This window comes from Solanum stenotomum, chromosome 8 (assembly GCF_019186545.1).
Source record: "Solanum stenotomum isolate F172 chromosome 8, ASM1918654v1, whole genome shotgun sequence".
Classification (NCBI taxonomy): Eukaryota; Viridiplantae; Streptophyta; class Magnoliopsida; order Solanales; family Solanaceae; genus Solanum; species Solanum stenotomum.
In genome coordinates this window covers 11,290,340-11,309,556 of record NC_064289.1, presented here as the reverse complement: position 1 = coordinate 11,309,556, position 19,217 = coordinate 11,290,340, and the positions used below count along the sequence as shown (strand labels likewise).

The 19,217-nt window shown below is 31.5% G+C and overlaps 2 protein-coding genes across 2 annotated transcripts; both read right to left on the bottom strand.

Annotated features, from left to right (window-relative positions):
- Window positions 1–6,039: 6,039 nt before the first annotated feature.
- Window positions 6,040–7,718, bottom strand: LOC125873467 (mannan endo-1,4-beta-mannosidase 5-like). The gene is made up of 4 exons (XM_049554404.1): window positions 7,380–7,718; window positions 6,863–7,183; window positions 6,577–6,779; window positions 6,040–6,484 (listed from the first exon to the last, which is right to left on the bottom strand). The coding sequence occupies exons 1-4, from the start codon at window positions 7,716–7,718 to the stop codon at window positions 6,040–6,042; spliced, it is 1,308 nt and encodes a 435-aa protein (XP_049410361.1).
- A 4,460-nt stretch (window positions 7,719–12,178) lies between these two features.
- On the bottom strand, window positions 12,179–14,552 carry LOC125875006 (mannan endo-1,4-beta-mannosidase 5). Its single transcript, XM_049556057.1, has 5 exons — window positions 14,201–14,552; window positions 13,744–13,938; window positions 13,518–13,640; window positions 13,061–13,263; window positions 12,179–12,759 (listed from the first exon to the last, which is right to left on the bottom strand). Exons 1-5 carry the CDS (start codon window positions 14,549–14,551, stop codon window positions 12,390–12,392), a joined length of 1,242 nt encoding a protein of 413 aa, XP_049412014.1. The 5' UTR covers window position 14,552; the 3' UTR covers window positions 12,179–12,389.
- Between the last annotated feature and the right edge of the window lie 4,665 nt (window positions 14,553–19,217).

Below are 19,217 nucleotides of genomic sequence, written 5' to 3'. Positions count from 1 at the left end.
GGATGAGTGAGTTATTCCCTTTGGAAGTTGGGTTGTTGGATTAAGGAAATGTCCAATCCAAAATTTTAAGGGGTAGTTTAGTCTTTTCATTACCATGTTATTTTAATCCATTTTTAGGAGTTTAATATAGGTCAAATCAGATTTTAGTCAGTTTTAGAATTTGGGTTTTCACGCTATGGCTATGGAGAAAAGAGAAGAAGAAGCAAGAACGTTCAAGATCGTCGAAGTTTAGCTTGTGGAATTCGACGGGGGTGATCCCTAAAAGGTATGCGAGATCACATAGCGTCAGGTTAGTTCACCCACCCGCAAAGAATATTTAATTCAGTGATTTTCGTTCTAAAAGAGTTAGAATTTGATGTTCCTGAGTTGTGTTCTTGAATTGTTTTCATTCTTGAACATACATGTGATTGATGGATTTTCTTGAGACATTTTAGCAATTGTTAAAAGTTGTTTTGAGTTAGATTCTAGTGTACATGCATTCGGTATCTGAATCTAAGAAAGTATTGAGAAAATGAATCGATTTAAAACGATTTAGGATCAGAAAACGAGTTGAAAAACTCGTCAGACGCACCTGGGAAGGGCCAGGTGCGTCGCGCCCCCATAGCTCAAGGAGGCTGGGGCGGCACGCATGCAGTGCGCCCAAAATGAGCCCCAATAAATTGAGGCCTGGCGCTGCGCTCCAGGGACGCGCCCGTATCAACCTTTTTCACTCAATTTTCGCCATTCAATCTATTTAAGTCCTTTTAAAGTGTATTAACACTTTTCATTGATCCTAACTACTCTAAATGACTTCTAAACAGCTAGAAATCATCCATAAAACATGAATCATAACTTTGAATCCATAAATCCAAAGTCAAGGAAAGTCAAGAGCCAAGTCTAGGAAGTTCTTAGAGTCTTTTCAAGATGTCTTTTGCAAAGGTTTTTTAACTTTGTTTTAAGACTTAAGTTTTGAAGTTGAGTAAAGAGTAAGAGCAAAGTTGATTTTCTTTAAAATGATATATGGGAACTAAGTATTTTCAAGAGTAAATGTTTTCACATTTAAGATGAGAGGAAACTGAGATTTCCAAAAGAGTTTTGAACAGTAAAAGGGAACATTGATTCCAAGAGAGCTTTTTAAGCTAAGTTTGAGCAATTATCTCAAACCAGAGAAGAAGTTGTTTTAAAAACATATGAGCTAAGTATATTTTGGGAGTAATATTGAGCACCGATATGGAACGCAAGTTCATATTAAATCAAGCCCCCATAAACCATGTAACCATCATGCGCAGAAAAAGGATCATACTTTTTAGATGATTCCTTAGTGTTTTCTAGCATAGACTAGTGGATCCACTTAGTAGTTCAGGTTCTATACCGATGGCAAGGTATAGGACGGTCCTTGGCAACGTGAGATAAAATGTTGTACCATCACTTAGGCTCATAGTGATGGTTGTCGGTTAGAGAAATTTCCACATAAGTTATTGTATTTTTATATACATCAGTTGATTGTATTTTTACATACATTTCAGAGTTATGATTGTATCTTTGTATATACACGGAGTTGACATCATGTTTTTAAACAATTTTTCTTTATATTGCACTTGTTTTAAACTGCTTTATATTGAAATGAGTTCAATTAAGTATTTATGAGTTGAGAAGAGTCAAGGTAAGTGTTTCTTTCAGAATCATTTTCAAGCCTATGTTATGTTTAGCTTTCCAACTCGCATACTCGTACATTGAATGTATTGATGCCAGTTGGCCCACATCGTCTTATGATACAGACGCAGGTAACCAGGATCATCATCTAACACCTCGTTGATCCAGCTTGAGCACTCAGAGTCTGTGGTGAGCCTCCTCGCATTACGGAGGACTTTTTTATTCGCTTTCTAGTTTAGTTCATTAGGATGTTGTGGGGATTGTCCCAACATCCATCTCAGTTGTTTAGAGGCTTCATTGACAGTCAGTTATTAGTCCTTTACTCTTCTCATTTTATCATATGTTAAGACTTGGGTTGCTATTTTGGCCAAGTTGAATGTTTAATTATTTTAATATTCTAAGTTATATTATTAAGCTATTTGAGTAAATTCATTTGATCATTATAATCATGCTTAGAGTCTTCCGTTGAGTTAAGTAAGTCAATCCAAGGGTTCATTTGGGGCTAGTAATGGTCTTTGAGTTCCAATCCCACCCAGGGTGTAGGCTCGGGAAGTGACAATCTTGGTATCAGAGCACAGAGTTCAAGAGTCCTAGGGAGTTTATGAAGTCGTGTCTATAGAGTTCTATTTATAGGTGTAAAGCGCGCCACATCTAAAATTAAAAGGCTACAACATTTAGGAACTATCTCACTTCTTCATACTCATTTCGTGTGATAAAGTTTATCTCTAAAAAGTTTCCCTCTAATTCGTGCATGTGCGTGTTTCAGATAATCATGCCTCCACGAGCTGTCAGAGGTCGTCCAGCTAGGAGGAATGTTGAGGAACAAGAGTTACCCAATGCACCTGAAGTGCAACCTCAAGGAGAAGTCACCAATGCTGAGTTTAAGGAGGCTATAAGGATGCTCAATCAAGTTGTGACCAACCAAGCTGGGCAGCAGAGAGAAGCTCGACTAGAAGAGGCTGATACTTTAAGGATTCGTGAGTTCTTGAGGATGAACCCTCCAAGTTTCACGGGTTCCAACACTGCAGAGGATCCAGAGAACTTCATTGAGGAACTGAAAAAGGTGTTCGATTTGATGCATGTTATTGATACTGTGAGAGTCGAGCTAGCTGCATATCAGATGAAAAATGTTGCTAGTACTTGGTTTGATCAGTGGAAAGGGGGTAGAGCTGAAGATGCACCACCTGCGAGTTGGGCATGTTTTGAAGAGGCTTTCTTGGGGCATTTCTTTCCCCGAGAATTGAAGTGGGCTAAGGTACGTGAGTTCCTCACACTTAAGCAGGATTCTCTAAGTGTTCATGAATATGGGTTGAAGTTCACCCAACTATCCCGATATGCTCCGGAGATGGTTAAGGACATAAGAAGTAGAATGAACTTGTTTGTTATTAGGTTGGGCTGTCTATCAAGCAAAGAGGGCCGGGCAGCAATGCTTATTGGAGACATGGACATTTCGAGGTTGATGGTCTATGTACGGCAGGTTGAAGAAGAGAAGTTGAGAGACATGGAAGAGTTCAGAAATAAGAAAGCGAAGACAGGGAATGAGTCTGGGCAGCAGAAGGGTAGTATAAGAAAGCGAAGATAGGGAATGAGTCTGGGAGCAGAAGGGTAGTGTGAATCGTCCGTCCTTTCAGAAGCAAAAGGGACTTACACCATCATCTTCTAATGCACCTGCAGCCAGAAACAAATGTGAGTATAATGGCCAGAATTCGCAGAACTTCAGAGCTAGACCAGCACAGTCTCAAGTTAGTATGGCATAAGGAGGTAATTGGGCTCCTGTATATGGTTGGTGTGGTAGAAACCACTCAGGTAAGTGTCGTGATGGCTAGACAGGTTGTTTAAAGTGTGGGCAAGAGGGACACTTCATGAAAGAGTGTCCTAAGAATAAGCAAGGTAGTGAAAATCCGGGCAATAGAGCCCAGTCTTCATCAGTTGCTCCACCATACAGGGCTGCACCTAGAGGAGCTATTTCCGATACTGGCGGATGAGCAAACCGCCTCTATGCAATCACTAGTCGCCAAGAGCAAGAGAACTCTCCAGATGTTGTCACTAGTATGATTCGAGTCTTTGATAAACATTTATAGTTCTATCTTCTTCGTTGTTTGATAATTATTTATCTTTTTAAAATAACATGTTTGTACTTTTTCCTTTTTATATGTAATCTCAAAGGTTTAGAAAATTCATTTAACTATTATAGAGAAGTACAAAAATTAGTGCAAAAGTAAAAAAATAAATAATGTAAATTAAAGTAAAAAGATGACTAAATGTTACATTGAATTTTATTGTATTAGAATTCATATTTAATTTTTTATATACAATTTCTTTAATATATAGTTCAAGAAATATAGTGTATCTATATTTTTAATATAGTCATGCTTCCTTTTCTATTTATTTCTTTTATGATTTTAGTTTTTTTATACATATGAAACATTTTGTCTATAGCAAGTCGACTTCTAACAAAATGTAATTCAATCCATATGACAATATTTTTGTCTATATATTTAATGTGATGTCTTTTATTATGGATGTCATGTCTTTATTTACTTTTCTTTCTTTTCTATTTGAACTTGTAATTTTTTCTATAAATTTGATGTTACACCTAGACATTTTGTAATATTTTTCTTTAGACGTATCTTTTTTATAGCCAATTTCTTTTTTGATTATTAAAACTTACGTTTAGTAATTAAAATATATCAATTCCTCTGATATAATAAAATGTTTATTTTTCATGAAGTATTAAAAATATCAAATCTCCAACATACATCTAACAGGCTAACACAATATTTTCATTATATAATTTGTGAAGAGTTATATTTTTATGTCAAACTTACATACAAAAGGACTAAGCTTTGAACTTAGCGATGAATTTATGTACGCTCCACTATGATATATTTACTTATATAAATTAACTTTTCTCATTAATATCAATTAGGGGACAAACTTGCAGCGCACGTTCCCAACTCCAGTAGTAATAAAAAGGTGAAAATATACTCAGAAAAGGAATAATATTTTCTTTTCACATGATTTGCACTATATTTAATTTCATAGTAATTTGTTATATAGAGTTTGATTAATTGTTTTAAGATATACTCAAACCTAGTTATAGTTATTTATCCTAATAACTTATTTAAACTATTTTTTTTTTTTAAAAAAAAAGATTATTCCCATAAAAGAATAAATAGAATACATTGGTTTATGGTTGAAAAGGGTAAGTTTCTAAATATTTTATTTTCCTAATTTGTTACCAATTGGGTTTCCCACCAAGGCAAGGATTGACTGGTTATAAATATACCTCCAATTTTTACAGCAATTGCATTCAACCTTCTTCTTATTATTTTGTTGTATAAACTGATAATCATAAACCCTCTCTCAAAACTATACTTTCTTCACTTTTTGGAAAATATATATGATGAACATGGATTTAGATGAGTTTTGTCCTACGGATTCAGAGTTGCTCACATTCCTTATGCTTGATGTTAACAAACAACAACCATGGGTAACTTATAGCTGTGGCCGCCACTCATGGATAATACTAGTAGTTACAGATACTTTATAACACCAATTTCAAATCGAAGAGGCAGATCAGTTCACAGGACTGGGTGGAAATATTGGCTAGTGGAAGAAAATATATGAGGAGATCATTAATCGCGGACGTAAGATACGTCTGGTTTATGATGATAGTAACAATGGCAAGTGGATCATGAAAAAATATGTGCTTTCTGAAATTCTTCTTAGAAAGTTAAACAAGTCTGAGTACAGAGATTATGTTATTTGTGCCATAAAAAAGATCGATTCTGCTCAACAACCAAAAGTGGATGATCAACAAGTGTATTTTAGTCAAGAATTATCAATAGAGTTTATCGATATTATGTTGATGGTCTTTGAAAGTATGTTTATTTCTAGCAATCCGTTTTGGGTTTTACATATATATTTTTTTCCCTTTGTGATTGTGAATGGTTTATTAAACCAATCCATCTTCTTGAAGCAATTTCACTAGTTTAGAGTTGCTTCTTAGTTACATATATAATGCATCTTTTAAAATTTCTTACACTAACAGCTATGAATTGACATCATACATAAATGTGCCTTTTAACTTGGTCTAGTTTAATAGAGATCTTCTGTTTGAAAGTTGGGATTTAAACTTGAGAAAGACAGAAATCAAATTCATCAACAAATCTATTTCCAAAAACAAACATGTAGAATACAATAATAAATCCTAAACAAGTTGGAATAACAAGTGCGATGACAACATACATTCAGAAAGTTAATCAACAGAACACCAACTAATTTTTGCTGATGCAAAAATTCCAAATTTGTAAGTTGAGTTACAAATTGGTCAAAAGTGTACTCCAAAATATATAACAAATACCTTAAAAACGAATTGTGCCTATCCATGACCTCATCGATACTTCAACCATGATGTCCCATTCCTAATGGATGATGTCCAACACCTAGTGGATGATGTCCATGTACCTGACCCAAATTAGGGCTATTAACCAAATGAGCCAAAGTTGTCATGGCATGTGATTGCCCTGAAATTAGCCCTGCAGTTGAAGGATTTTGTGCCAAGATTATTGAGTAACCATCATCAAAATTGTCCATGCCTTGTGCCACTAGCTGCCATACTAAGCTCCCTCCCATTGTCCCTCCTGCTTTCGCAAAATTGTACACATTTCTATAAACTAAACTCATGAATGTGTCTCTTGCATTTTGACTGTATCCTGGATCTTTGCTTGACTTCCCAAATTCAGCAAGTACCAATGGCTTCTTTAATATGGTTCTTGAATCTTGCCAATGACTTATCATCCACCTTTGCATGAATGTTGCTTGTGCATCATCACTTTGTCCAGACAACCTGTTCAACAAAAAAAAACTTATCCTGTTATATATATTACGAGTTTGAATTATATGCACTGACAGTATATATGTCTGTTCAGTACTCTTTACCATTGGTCGGTGTATGCATGTATAGTAGCAAAATCAATCTCTTTAACAAGATGGCTACTGATGAAATCTGTTCCAACTTGAAAACCAGGATTAACTTGCTTCTTTTCTGGCATTGAATCGCCATAAAATCCTTCCATCCCTATCTCCAACAAGTGTTTTTTGTCTAGTGATTTCACAAAACTTGCCATCTCTTGAACCCATCCCTGTTGATAAACATCACATACTCACATAGTTAGCATAAAAAAAACATGAAACATTATTGTGTTTGCTTTCAGGTTTTACTCACATTAACTGTTTTCCCAGAATAATCAGCATTGCAGCGAGGCTCATTCATAAGTTCCCATGCCATTATTGTCGAGTCATCTCTGTATGCTATTCTAGTCATTGTATTGACTCTTGTCACTATTTTCTTAACATGGTTCTTGTAATAATCTTTAAGTACTGGATGAGTATAAAAATCATCTTCACTGTTAATATTCTGAATTCCTGCATTTTTTGCCCATTGAGCATATTGACTTCTCCCTCCAAAATCTTTGTAGTTATTCACAAAGCTCAATATTAAACGTATCCCATACTTCCGTGCTTCTGATATCACAAAATCCAATCCCTATATCACAAAGAATCGATCCACGTTAATTAAAGTCCATAAATATAAAACAATGTCACATTTACTACACAATAAAGAGAACAAGAAATTATAAGCCTCTAATCTTGAGACATAATAAGTAAACAAAAAGTTTGTTCTATCAAATAGTTTTAACTTTTAAATGAGATGATCACATATTTTTAAACTAAGAAACGACCTGTAAAACACGTTCATCATAGACACCAGGAGAAATCTGCAATGCTGCATCGCCGCCATCACTAAAAGCCCATGTCCTGCATACAGAGAGACTAGCAGCAGAGGCTTCTTTGAAAACCTCAGAGACTTTATACCTCTCAGTTGGCTCAGCAGCAACATGCATTAGCCAATAAGAGTTGAAACCATTGAACAGAAAAGGTGATCCATTAAGTACAAAATGGGCACCTCTTGTTCTAACAAAATCAACATTTTTAGTATTTTCTATATTCCTAGTTTCTGTGACTATAGCTAGTAGGAGGAGGCAGAGCAAGGCAAAGAATGCTCTACTAAAAGAAGCCATTAATTAATTTGTTAGAACAATGTATATAGTTTGTAAAATGGAAAGGATGATTTGAGTAGCCAATGGATGTTTGTAGAGCTATTTATAGTTACTTACAACTTACTAAAAATAGAAAAAAGTATGAAGTTGAAGTGATTAGGAGGATTTTCAGGATTGATATCCAATAGTTGGTTTGCTAAATTTGGCAAAAACAAATTTCTTTATCTTTAGTTTTGTGGAAAGCTGACTGAAGGTGAAAGTTCAGTTGGAGGAAAAGGGAAAGAGTAATATAGGGAATTGATAAGAAAAAATAAAGAATTAAAAAAGGAAAATGGAGGTGCCATGAAATATAATGTGGGTGATGTCTTATGAATTTGATAGGCACATAGGGACTTGAATATGAGTATATGATATATATAGAAGGTTGAAAAAGCTTAAATTAGAGAGGCGGATTCAGAATTTAAAATTTAGGGGTTCCCAATAATAGGGGTTCAAACCTTGGTCTGTGACTACAAATGAATTTTTACTCATTCACCACATCTATGTTCAGGGTTCCCAATGGAAATACTTAGTTTTACTCAAAGGTTTCACAATATAAATATAAAGTCTGAGCAAAAGTTATTAAATTCTCGGGAACTCACACGTATACATCCGCCCATGTGCCTTAAAGTTAATGAACCTCCGTTCATCCCACATGATTTGAAGCCAAGAAATGCTTAAATAATCAGCTCATACTTTAAAGAGATTTTAGGAGCACATGCATGTGAAGTTAGGCGTCGGGCAACGTAAATTTTTTTACCTTAAAGAATAGAGATGAGAGATCAGTAAATAAATACATTTAAGGGTTGAGTTGAGTCGATTCAACATCTACTTTACGTATAAAATGATCAAAATATAATTAGGAAGTAATCAAATACACGAAGAAGATAAAGAGCAGACTGGATTCAACATCTACATAAATGATCAAAATATAAGGAAGTCATTAAAGACACTAATAAGATATGGGGCTAGCTGGATTCAATTTCTATTATATATACAATATGATTTTTGAGCGCAGGAGATTTGGATCAACTCCTACCGCTCCGACCAGGTAGGAGCAAATCTACTGCGCTTCATTGCTGAATTCATCCCAACCTAGTATTGAAATTAAAATCACAAAAATTTCAGCTAATATTTTATTTGATCTCGTAATTTTGAAGTGCAATACGTATGGCGTTATAGAACCTTAAAAGTTAAACTCATGAGTAAATTAAAATCCTGAATCCGTTTCTAACGGCTAGAAAGAGAAAGGGCATGAGCCAATTAGGAAGTTGATAGATGTGGTGAATATTTTGAAAATGGTTAGTTAATTAAGAAACAGAAGAAGTGGATATCCTAACTGATTACTCCATAAAATATGCATGACAGAAGCAACATATAATAAGAGAAATATGACTATGAAAATGGCTTATGCATGCATTCCATGTGGCTACTTGGCATCACCTTCTACGTATACTGTGTAGTAGTAATAAATTCAGTTATCTCAACTTCTACATGTAAATAACAAGTTATTGTTTGACGTAGCAATATGCACAAAAGTCAAAATTATCAGAGTATACAGCGGTTATGATTTTCATTAAGAGGATTAAAAATATAAAGAAGTAATCATGTGAAGAAGTTAAGCCGAGGAGATTTAACTGCTATATGATATAGATATATATAAAAAATAATTTTAACCTTATATATACCGTGTAAATTTCAACGATCCACTTCCTATTTTCCGGTACCCTAGCTCCGTCCAGGAGAGAAATACGTTATTGACAATAATATTAGGGAGAGTTGATTTATATGCATGTAACCCTTTACAATTGTATTTTTAATTTTATGTACTTTTTACAACAAAAGAAATATCTTATTTTTTATACTGAATAAATCTGAAAAGATCATTTCTTTCTTTCAATTTGGAAATGGCGAAAATAAATGATTTCCAACTATGGAGTTTTGATTAAATTTGAATCATGCATTGCTAGACTCATTTGAGGTGGAGCTCCCAACAGGATTTTCTGCATACTTTTGACTCAAATCCTAGACATCTGATTACAACTCATGTTGTATATATCATCAACTAATTACTTAGTTAATTATATTGCTACTAGATTGAGAGGGTTGAAACTAAAAGTTGAGATAAACGAAAAGTTTATTAACAAACAACATACTAATTAAGATATAAATTTTCCAATTAACTTATCATATAACAATACCCTATCCATTCAAGATGTGAAATTTGAAATTATAATATATGTAGTATATGAAGAAAATATGAAAATCTTCTCTCTTTTAATTTGGCTAAGATTATACGTCATTGGTAGTTAGTAAATGCAAGAAAAATGGACAACTTTGCAGAAAGTCTGCTCTATTATTTGATACAAGTGATATCACATATATACCCCCTCCATTTGTTTGTTTAAAAAAAATCCTTTTTTTAGCAATTTTTTAATTCTAATATTTCACATGACATGTTTATTTACACAAAACGAGATAACATTTTAACACATTTCACATATCTTTAATTTAATATTAAAAAATTCAAAAAAATCTCTATTTTCTTAAACTCGGCATCAAATTATATCGACAAACAAATTGAAACAGAAACAAATTAAAAAAACGCAGCCGCGAAAATGATCAGTTAATGTTAGTGACGTATCTCACTAATCCAGCTGACGTTTTAATTAGCACAACATATTGTATTTCGTTGTAGGCTCAATTTTTTTTGAAGTATATAGATAATAGTCAAACCTTTTTACAACACTTATTATCATTCATCTAAAAAAAATTGTTTTANTAATTGCTACTAGATTGAGAGGGTTGAAACTAAAAGTTGAGATAAACGAAAAGTTCATTAACAAACAACATACTAATTAAGATATAAATTTTCCAATTAACTTATCATATAACAATACCCTATCCATTCAAGATGTGAAATTTGAAATTATAATATATGTAGTATATGAAGAAAATATGAAAATCTTCTCTTTTAATTTGGCTAAGATTATACGTCATTGGTAGTTAGTAAATGGAAGTAAAATGGACAACTTTGCAGAAAGTCTGCTCTATTATTTGATACAAGTGATATCACATACTGTATATACCCCCTCCATTTGTTTGTTTAAAAAAAAATTCCTTTTTTTAGCAATTTTTTAATTCTAATATTTCACATGACATGTTTATTTACACAAAACGAGATAACATTTTAACACATTTCACATATCTTTAATTTAATATTAAAAAATTCAAAAAAATCTCTATTTTCTTAAACTCGGCATCAAATTATATCGACAAACAAATTGAAACAGAAACAAATTAAAAAAACGCAGCCGCGAAAATGATCAGTTAATGTTAGTGACGTATCTCACTAATCCAGCTGACGTTTTAATTAGCACAACATATTGTATTTCGTTGTAGGCTCAATTTTTTTTGAAGTATATAGATAATAGTCAAACCTTTTTACAACACTTATTATCATTCATCTAAAAAAAATTGTTTTAAAATCTTTTACAAGTTTATTNNCTGACGTTTTAATTAGCACAACATATTGTATTTCGTTGTAGGCTCAATTTTTTTTTGAAGTATATAGATAATAGTCAAACCTTTTTATAACACTTATTATCATTCATCAAAAAATTTTGTTTTAAAATCTTTTACAAGTTTATTATTTTTATTTTTATGTTTATTTTATGAGATATCTTTATTTTATATAAGGGATTTGAAAAATGAAAAAAAAAAGTCATTTTTTATTATTCAATTTGTAAGTGAGTCTGAGATTATTTCGTCCTTTTATCTTTCAAAATAGAGTTCGTATACTTGGCGGCAAAGCTCTAGGATTCCATTACAAATTCCAGATTTGATAGAGGAAGCAAAGCATATTATTCAGCTTCTCGATATCCGAATTTATAATACTTTTTACGTAAATAGAAGATTTTATGCCCTAATTGATAGTCAAGTGTAAATTATTTGACTCTCGAAATTCAAATTATGTCAAATAAGACAATGCGATTAGTTATTCTCGAAATAATTGACCGTTTTTCTTTTAGGCCGGGGAATTTGCTCTCTTTTTTCGTTCATTTAATTTGATTGTGGAACTTAGGTACATACACTTTCTAGAAGTTTTTTTTTTTTTTGACATTGACATTATATAAAAAAAAATAAAAAATTAATGGTGATTAATTAATGACAATAATTTAATTCTTGTTAAATATGTTTTTTTAGAGTCAATTAAGACTCTATAAATGACCATAAAGCCTATAGTAAATCCAATGACAATTAACTAATGCCAATAAGATTTTAGCCTTCTTCATTAATATGAATATTTATTGCCACTAAAAACTAATTTTGTTATAGTGTGAGTATCTAGAATCTCTCATAGAACTAATTATTTTCCTCCATAGCCACTTAAATAAATGATACTATAGTTCTAAAAATAGTTGAAATATATATATCACACGTTTTTTATATATATAAAAGGATTAAAACATACATTTCAATTAATTATTTGAATATTGTTAAATATACTTAGCCAATTATTACAAAGACATATTTCATAATATACCAAAAAAAAAAAAAAAACTGAAAAATAAACGTTATTTCTGATCATGGAACTAATAGAGTATACTTATTTTCTTCCATGTCCTCTAATGTATACTTATAAAATAACTCCTAAATCTTAACCAAATGAGCCAAAGCTGTCATGGCATGAGATTGGCTTGTAATAATTCCAGCAGTCGATGGATTTTTTCCCAATTCAATACAATAACCATCCTCATAATTCTCCATGCTTTGTGCAACGAGCTGCCATATTAAGCTTCCTCCCATCGTTCCTCCATCTTTTGCTAAACTATAAATGTTTCTGTATATCGTGCTCATAAATGTATCGCGTATATTTTGATTGTATCCTGGATCTCTACTTGATTTGCCAAATTCAGCTAGAACCAATGGTTTTTTAAGTATGTTTTTTGCGTCTTGCCAATGACTTGTCATCCATCTTTGCATGAATATCATTTGAGCATCATCACTTTGACCAGATAACCTATAATTCAGCATGAAAAAATTAATTAATTCTTGTTATAAAAAAAAAAAACAGTTAAGGATAACTAGTGTATTATGTCACTAGATACGTAACATATGGGTGATGTTAAAATTCATTATATTTAAATTTTGAATAAAGTTGATTTGATGTCATGTAAATAATATATTAGTATCATGATTAAATTTGGAGCACGCAATTGTAGGGCCCATTTGGGCCCAACAATTATTTTTTCATATCTAGGACTCAAACCCAAAACTTCTGCTTAAGAGTGAAGCATGTGATTATGAAAAAAGAATAGTACCATTGGTCAGTGTATGCATGAATAGTGGCAAAATCAATCTCTTTGATTAAATGGTTACTAATAAAATCTGTTCCAACTTGATAACCAGGATTAACTGACTTCCTTTCTGGCACTGAATCACCATAAAATCCTTCCATTCCTATTTCTAGCAAGTGTTTGTTATCAATTGATTTCACAAAACTTGCCATTTCTTGAACCCACGCCTGCAATAATATCAAAATATAAATATCAATTATGCAAATTTATTTAATTTAAAATGTACTTAGTAATTGAGAAATATAGAAAGACTCTCTTTTATTAAGGATTGATTTCTCAGATGATCACTCGATTCAACTAATAGCTGTTTTTTTCTCAATCAACTAAAAGTTACTTTTTAAAATAGTAACTAGCTAGTACTTATTAATCAGTTGATTGAGTGATCATTTGAGAAATCACATCTTTTTTAATTCAGACGTACGTTAATAGTATTTCCAGAATAATCAGCTTGGTTGCGGGGCTCATTCATGAGTTCCCATGCCATGATAGTTGAATCGTCTTTGTATGTCATTCCAGTAATGGTATTGAACCTTGTAACAATTTTCTGCAATAATGGAGTAACAATTGTACTTAATAATGAAAATTAACATTAGCCTAATTAAAATTAGCATATGTTAATTAATTAATGAGTGCTAGGTTTTTGTTACCTTAATGTGATTCTTGTAATAATCTTTAGTAATATAATTAGTGTAGAAATCATCGTCTCCATTTATCTGAGCTCCTGCATTTCGCGCCCATTGAACATATTGAGCTTTCCCTCCAAAATCGTTGTAGTTGTTTACAAAGCTCAAGATTAATCGAACTCCATACTTCTTAGCCTCCGATATAACAAAATCCAAACCCTACATAATGTACGATTACGTTGTTTGACTATATACAAAGTTCAAGAAATAAAGGGATTTTTGTTACGTACCAAAAGTACCTTTATTAAAAGTATTTGTGGTCATAAGTTGAAAAAGAAAAACTTGTAGTGTAAAAATGTGGATTTAAAAACATGTTATTATGGATAACATTAGTTAGAAGTTCAAAGTTATAATAAATATTTTTCAAATATAGAAAGGTGTCAGTCAATGTCATATAAAACGAAACAGATGAATGTACTACCTGAAAAACACGTTCATCATAAACACCGGGTGAAATTTGTAGTGCTCTATCGCCTCCATCACTAAAAGCCCAAGTACGACATACAGAGAGCCCTGCAGAAGATGCTTCGCGAAGGACCTCGGTGACCTTGTACCTCACACTAGGCTCAGCAGCAACATGCATTAGCCAGTAGGAGTTGAAACCATTGAATAGAAAAGGTGATCCATTGAGTTCAAAATGTGCACCATTGACTCTAGCAAACCCTTGATCATTTGCATTATTTTCAAGTAAAACCCTAGCTTCACATGCAAAAGTTAAGGACAAAAGAAAAAGCACAAAAATACAACTGATTAATCTTTGAAAAGAAGCCATTATTATTATTTTGATAGACAAATGCATGTATGTATGTGTTTTTTTGTGTATTGGTCACTTGTTGGATCCAATATTTATAGTGATTGGAGTATAATGAAACTTGCTAAAAATAGTAATATTTCATTTTAATAAGTTAGAAATTAAAGGTGGTGGTTTACTAAATTTGGCTGTAATATATTTTATGAAAGCTAAAGAGTCCTTTATGGGAAGTTGATAGAAGATAAGGTTATTTAGTTCAGTTTTAAAAAGCAAAAAATTCAGTTTAGAGAATTAGGAAGAGAAAAAGAATTGCTTCTATTTTTAAGAAATTAAAGAAGCTAGTGGAAAAGATGAAAACATTAGTTTTTGTGTTGGTTATTGGATGAGTACTAAAAATTTGATGATGATCGTTATATGAAGAAGTGTACTCAAAAGTTTTTGCAGTTAGAAAAGTTAGTTGGAGAACCTAATCCATGTACCAACACGATTTTGGTGTAGTGATAGGATTACTTCACCCTTAATCAGATATTTCGAGTTTGAGTCCTGAGAGCGCCACCCAAAATGAGCTTTGCAGTATGTCATCTAAATTTAAGTGAAACTCTAATGTAGGCATCAGACGCCAAATTTAAAAAAGAAACTAATACATGCATGCATATAGAATTTTAATTTAGTGCTTCTATTAATTGCAATGAGAATTTCGTGTTGGAGGTTCTAGCTAGTTTTTACCGTTATTAGACTTGTTTGCATAAAACTTTAGGAGAACTTTAGATGTACGTTTCTCTCTAGTCTATGGGATCGAGAATTGATTGTTTAATTTGAACGGTCACTTAATTTGTGGTAATTAGTCAAATTTTTTGGTTTGTTTTTCAAAAGTTACTACCCCTCCGTTTCACAAAGAATGACATGGTTTGACTTGGCATGGAGTTTAAGTAAATAAAGAAGACTTTTGAATCTTGTGGTCCTAAATTAAAGTTATGTCAAATGTACAAAATTGATCTTAATCTTGTGGTTTTAAGCATGTCACGTGGAAAGCAAAAAGTAAAATGTTACCAAAAAAGGAAAGAGGTCATTCTTTTTGAAACTGACTAAAAAGGAAAGGAGGTCATTCTTTGTGAAACGGAGAGAGTATTTTATTTTACCTAAATAAGATGATTTTTGGGAGAATAAATAACTTTAATATAATTAACTATATATCACAAGTTGAATGACCATCTAAACAATCAACTTTAGAATTCCGGATGAAATTTATTGGAGTACATCATCAATTTAAATTCAAATATTAATTGTTGCTTATCTTGAATTCAATTTTTGTAAGTAGTAATAACAAAAGATAACTCTTCCTTTACTATTACGTGGTAATGCTAAATGACCAGAAAATTTGGCCAGAAATTTAAAAAGTATATAATATTCTTTTTATTTTAAAATAAACTGATCTTTTTTCCATTTTTTAATTAAAATATATTAAAGTTAAAAGGGTAAAAATGTTCTAAAGAATAAAATAGCATAATGTGAAATATGTTATTTTACCATTCTGGTCAAACTTACTGGCCAATTTTTTTTACAATTACATAGAGATTAGAGTATTATATTTATCTTCAATATATGCAAAACCTTTAAAATAAATACTCAAAATCTTGTACTCTTGATTAAATTAAAATTTTGAATCATGAGTACTGAAAGTTGGTGTGCACATGCATTTTGTTGCATGGAGATCTAGACTTGTTAATATATATATATATATATATATATATATATATATATATATATATTGTAACAAATTCGAGAAAAAACTGGTTATATTTTATTTGTGAAGAATATGATAGGATTGGATTGTTCATGTGAAGACTGAAAAGAAGCATGATAATGAGCAAAAGCTAGATCATATGACGAGCTCCTAGATTTTCTTCGGATAAAGTGAATAACTCAGAATATCAAATGGATCGATTGAACTGAATTTGAGTTAGTTAACATAGTAAATTTATAAATGAGCGGGTTGATAAAAATGTCAAATAATTGAGTTGTGTTAAATTTGAACGGACAAAGTAAATTACTTTTATAATTGAGTTAGTCATTAATCCGTCTAAATTTTTTATATATAATGGTCATAACCAAACTTGTCAATCCATACTAAATTTTAATTATTATCTTTAATTTTTTATAATTTATTTAATTACCAAGATAGATTAATGGATCTTTTTATTTATTTATATAAGATATCAAACAAAAATATATATTTTTTAAAGTATTAACAGAATTTCTCATGAATCATCACTTTTTTTTTTGATAATCGAGAAATCCGTCTGTGACCCACCCTTTGGACCAATCACAACTTTCTAAACTCGGTGGATAATGGGGCCGCCCCTCTATCCTTCTCCACATAAGTACCGGGCTTTGCTTTGCATGGTGTGGGGCTTGAACCTACGACTTAAGCTACAAATCCTCCACCTTTTGCCACTTGAGCTAGGCCTTTGGGCCTCATGAATCATCACTTTATGCTATATATTTAAGTAAAATTAGGCAAATGACATAGTATAAGAAAGAAATTACTTCCTTTCCTTACTCTTTCATTAATTACCAAAAAACCCTTTTTTTAGTGTTTTTCGGATACATAATATAGTAGTGTGGATACTTAATATAGCAGCGCGGATACTTTAATTAATAACGGGCGGATGCATAATATAGCAGCGCGGATACTTTAATTNTTTTTTTTGATAATCGAGAAATCCGTCTGTGACCCACCCTTTGGACCAATCACAATCTTCTAAACTCGGTGAATAATGGGCCCACCCCTCTATCCTTCTCCACATAAATACCGGGCTTCGCTTTGCATGGTGTGGGGCTTGAACCTATGACCTAAGCCACAAAGCCTCCACCTTTTGCCACTTGAGCTAGGCTTTGGAGCCTCATGAATCATCACTTTATGCTATATATTTAAGTCAAATCAAGTCAACTTTAAGATAACTTGAACCGGCATAAAAAAGAGTCAAAATAAATTGAGTTAAAGACCAAACTCAATTTAGATAAGTTGGACATGTCTCTATTTCTCTATTTTAGTGTATCTGGTAGTAAAGATACATATATCTAGGTGTATCTTCCTCATATATGATAGGAAACTCCTAATTAGTAATAGAATACATAATATTTTAAATATATAGATAATACTAATAATATAATATATATAATAGTAAAGTATGTCTAATAACGTACTTTCTCCCTTCTTTTACTCTTGTTTATTTGTAAAGGTCATAAGATGGACCCTAATTACAGAGGACATGGGCTAACATATTTTGGGCCTCAATTAGAAAGGTGGATTTCAACCATTTTATGATGGATCACTTCAAATCACAACAGTTAGGGGATGGTTTGGTTTGAATAAAAAAAATTCCCAAAAGAAAAAAATCAAATCAATTAAATTTTTTTAAACACTAAAACCAAAGTAAATCAACTTTTGTTATTTTATTGATTCTTTTAAAATATTGGATAAATAAAACTGAATAAAAAAAATTTAAAATGGAGTGTGCAATAAAAACACCTCCAAGTTATAATGTCAAAGTAACAGTCGTTAACAATTTTTGGGACTATCTATGTATTGACTTTTATGTGTCCATGTGAAAATAGACTTGATCTCTCACTATAATAGTATAGTACTTCCTATATCTACTTTTTCAGTGTATTAAAAATTGATGTTAATTTTAGAAAATTTAAAGATAATTAGTCCTAAGTCCAAATGTTAATGAGATACCTTATAATAAAGTATTCACTCGGTATTATTTTACCTGATCCCTATACAAAAGTCGATGTTTTATTTTACTTGTCTATTTTAGCAAATTAAGAAAGACTTATTATGTTTTTTCCATATTACATTTAATGGTAAATAACTACATAAACTAATACTTTTAGCTTTAAAAAAATACATAAGTAGTGCTAGACTATTATTTATCACATTTAGAATATCAAAACATCATCAATAAAGTTAATTTAGTTAAGTTATTCTATAAAATGTGTATTTTGGACAAAAGAAGATACTCGAAAGAGCTAAAATCTCCTAACGAAGAGTAAAAGCAACAATTGAAAATATAATTAACTGTTTTACATTCTGATAAACTTTAATTTAAAATTACCCATGACATATAAATTAAATAGACTCGATCCCTATTCCCTCATGATAATAGGTTAGCCAAGAAGTAATAATAGTAACAAATCCTCTTGGGACATGCCATATAAATAGACCATTTTGCTTCTTGCCAAACTTATCTTAAAATTAGAGATATGATCAATGCAAATATATTAAATAAAAGGATGATTTGAAGAGAAAAATAATAATAATACATCCTTGGACTTTGAAAATTTATTCATTTTGGACAATAGGGACTAGGGAGTGTCAAAAATTCATTTATATTGAAATAAAGAGAATATAAAAGGTATAGTAATTTAAAACAACTAAACTTAAGTGTTGAATTACTTATAAAATAAATAAGTTTTTTAAGCTTAAGTTTCTGTTGATTTTAAAGCAAATAATGGAGTAATCTATATAGTGTAGGTTGGTACTTGTTTTTAATGGCTAATCCTAGTAGCGTTAAATCTGCATCATAAATTAATCATTACACTCTATAAAAGTATATACTGATTCATATCTTAAATTATTAATTAAGGCATTGCTCTTGCTATTAATTAATTAAATGATGCA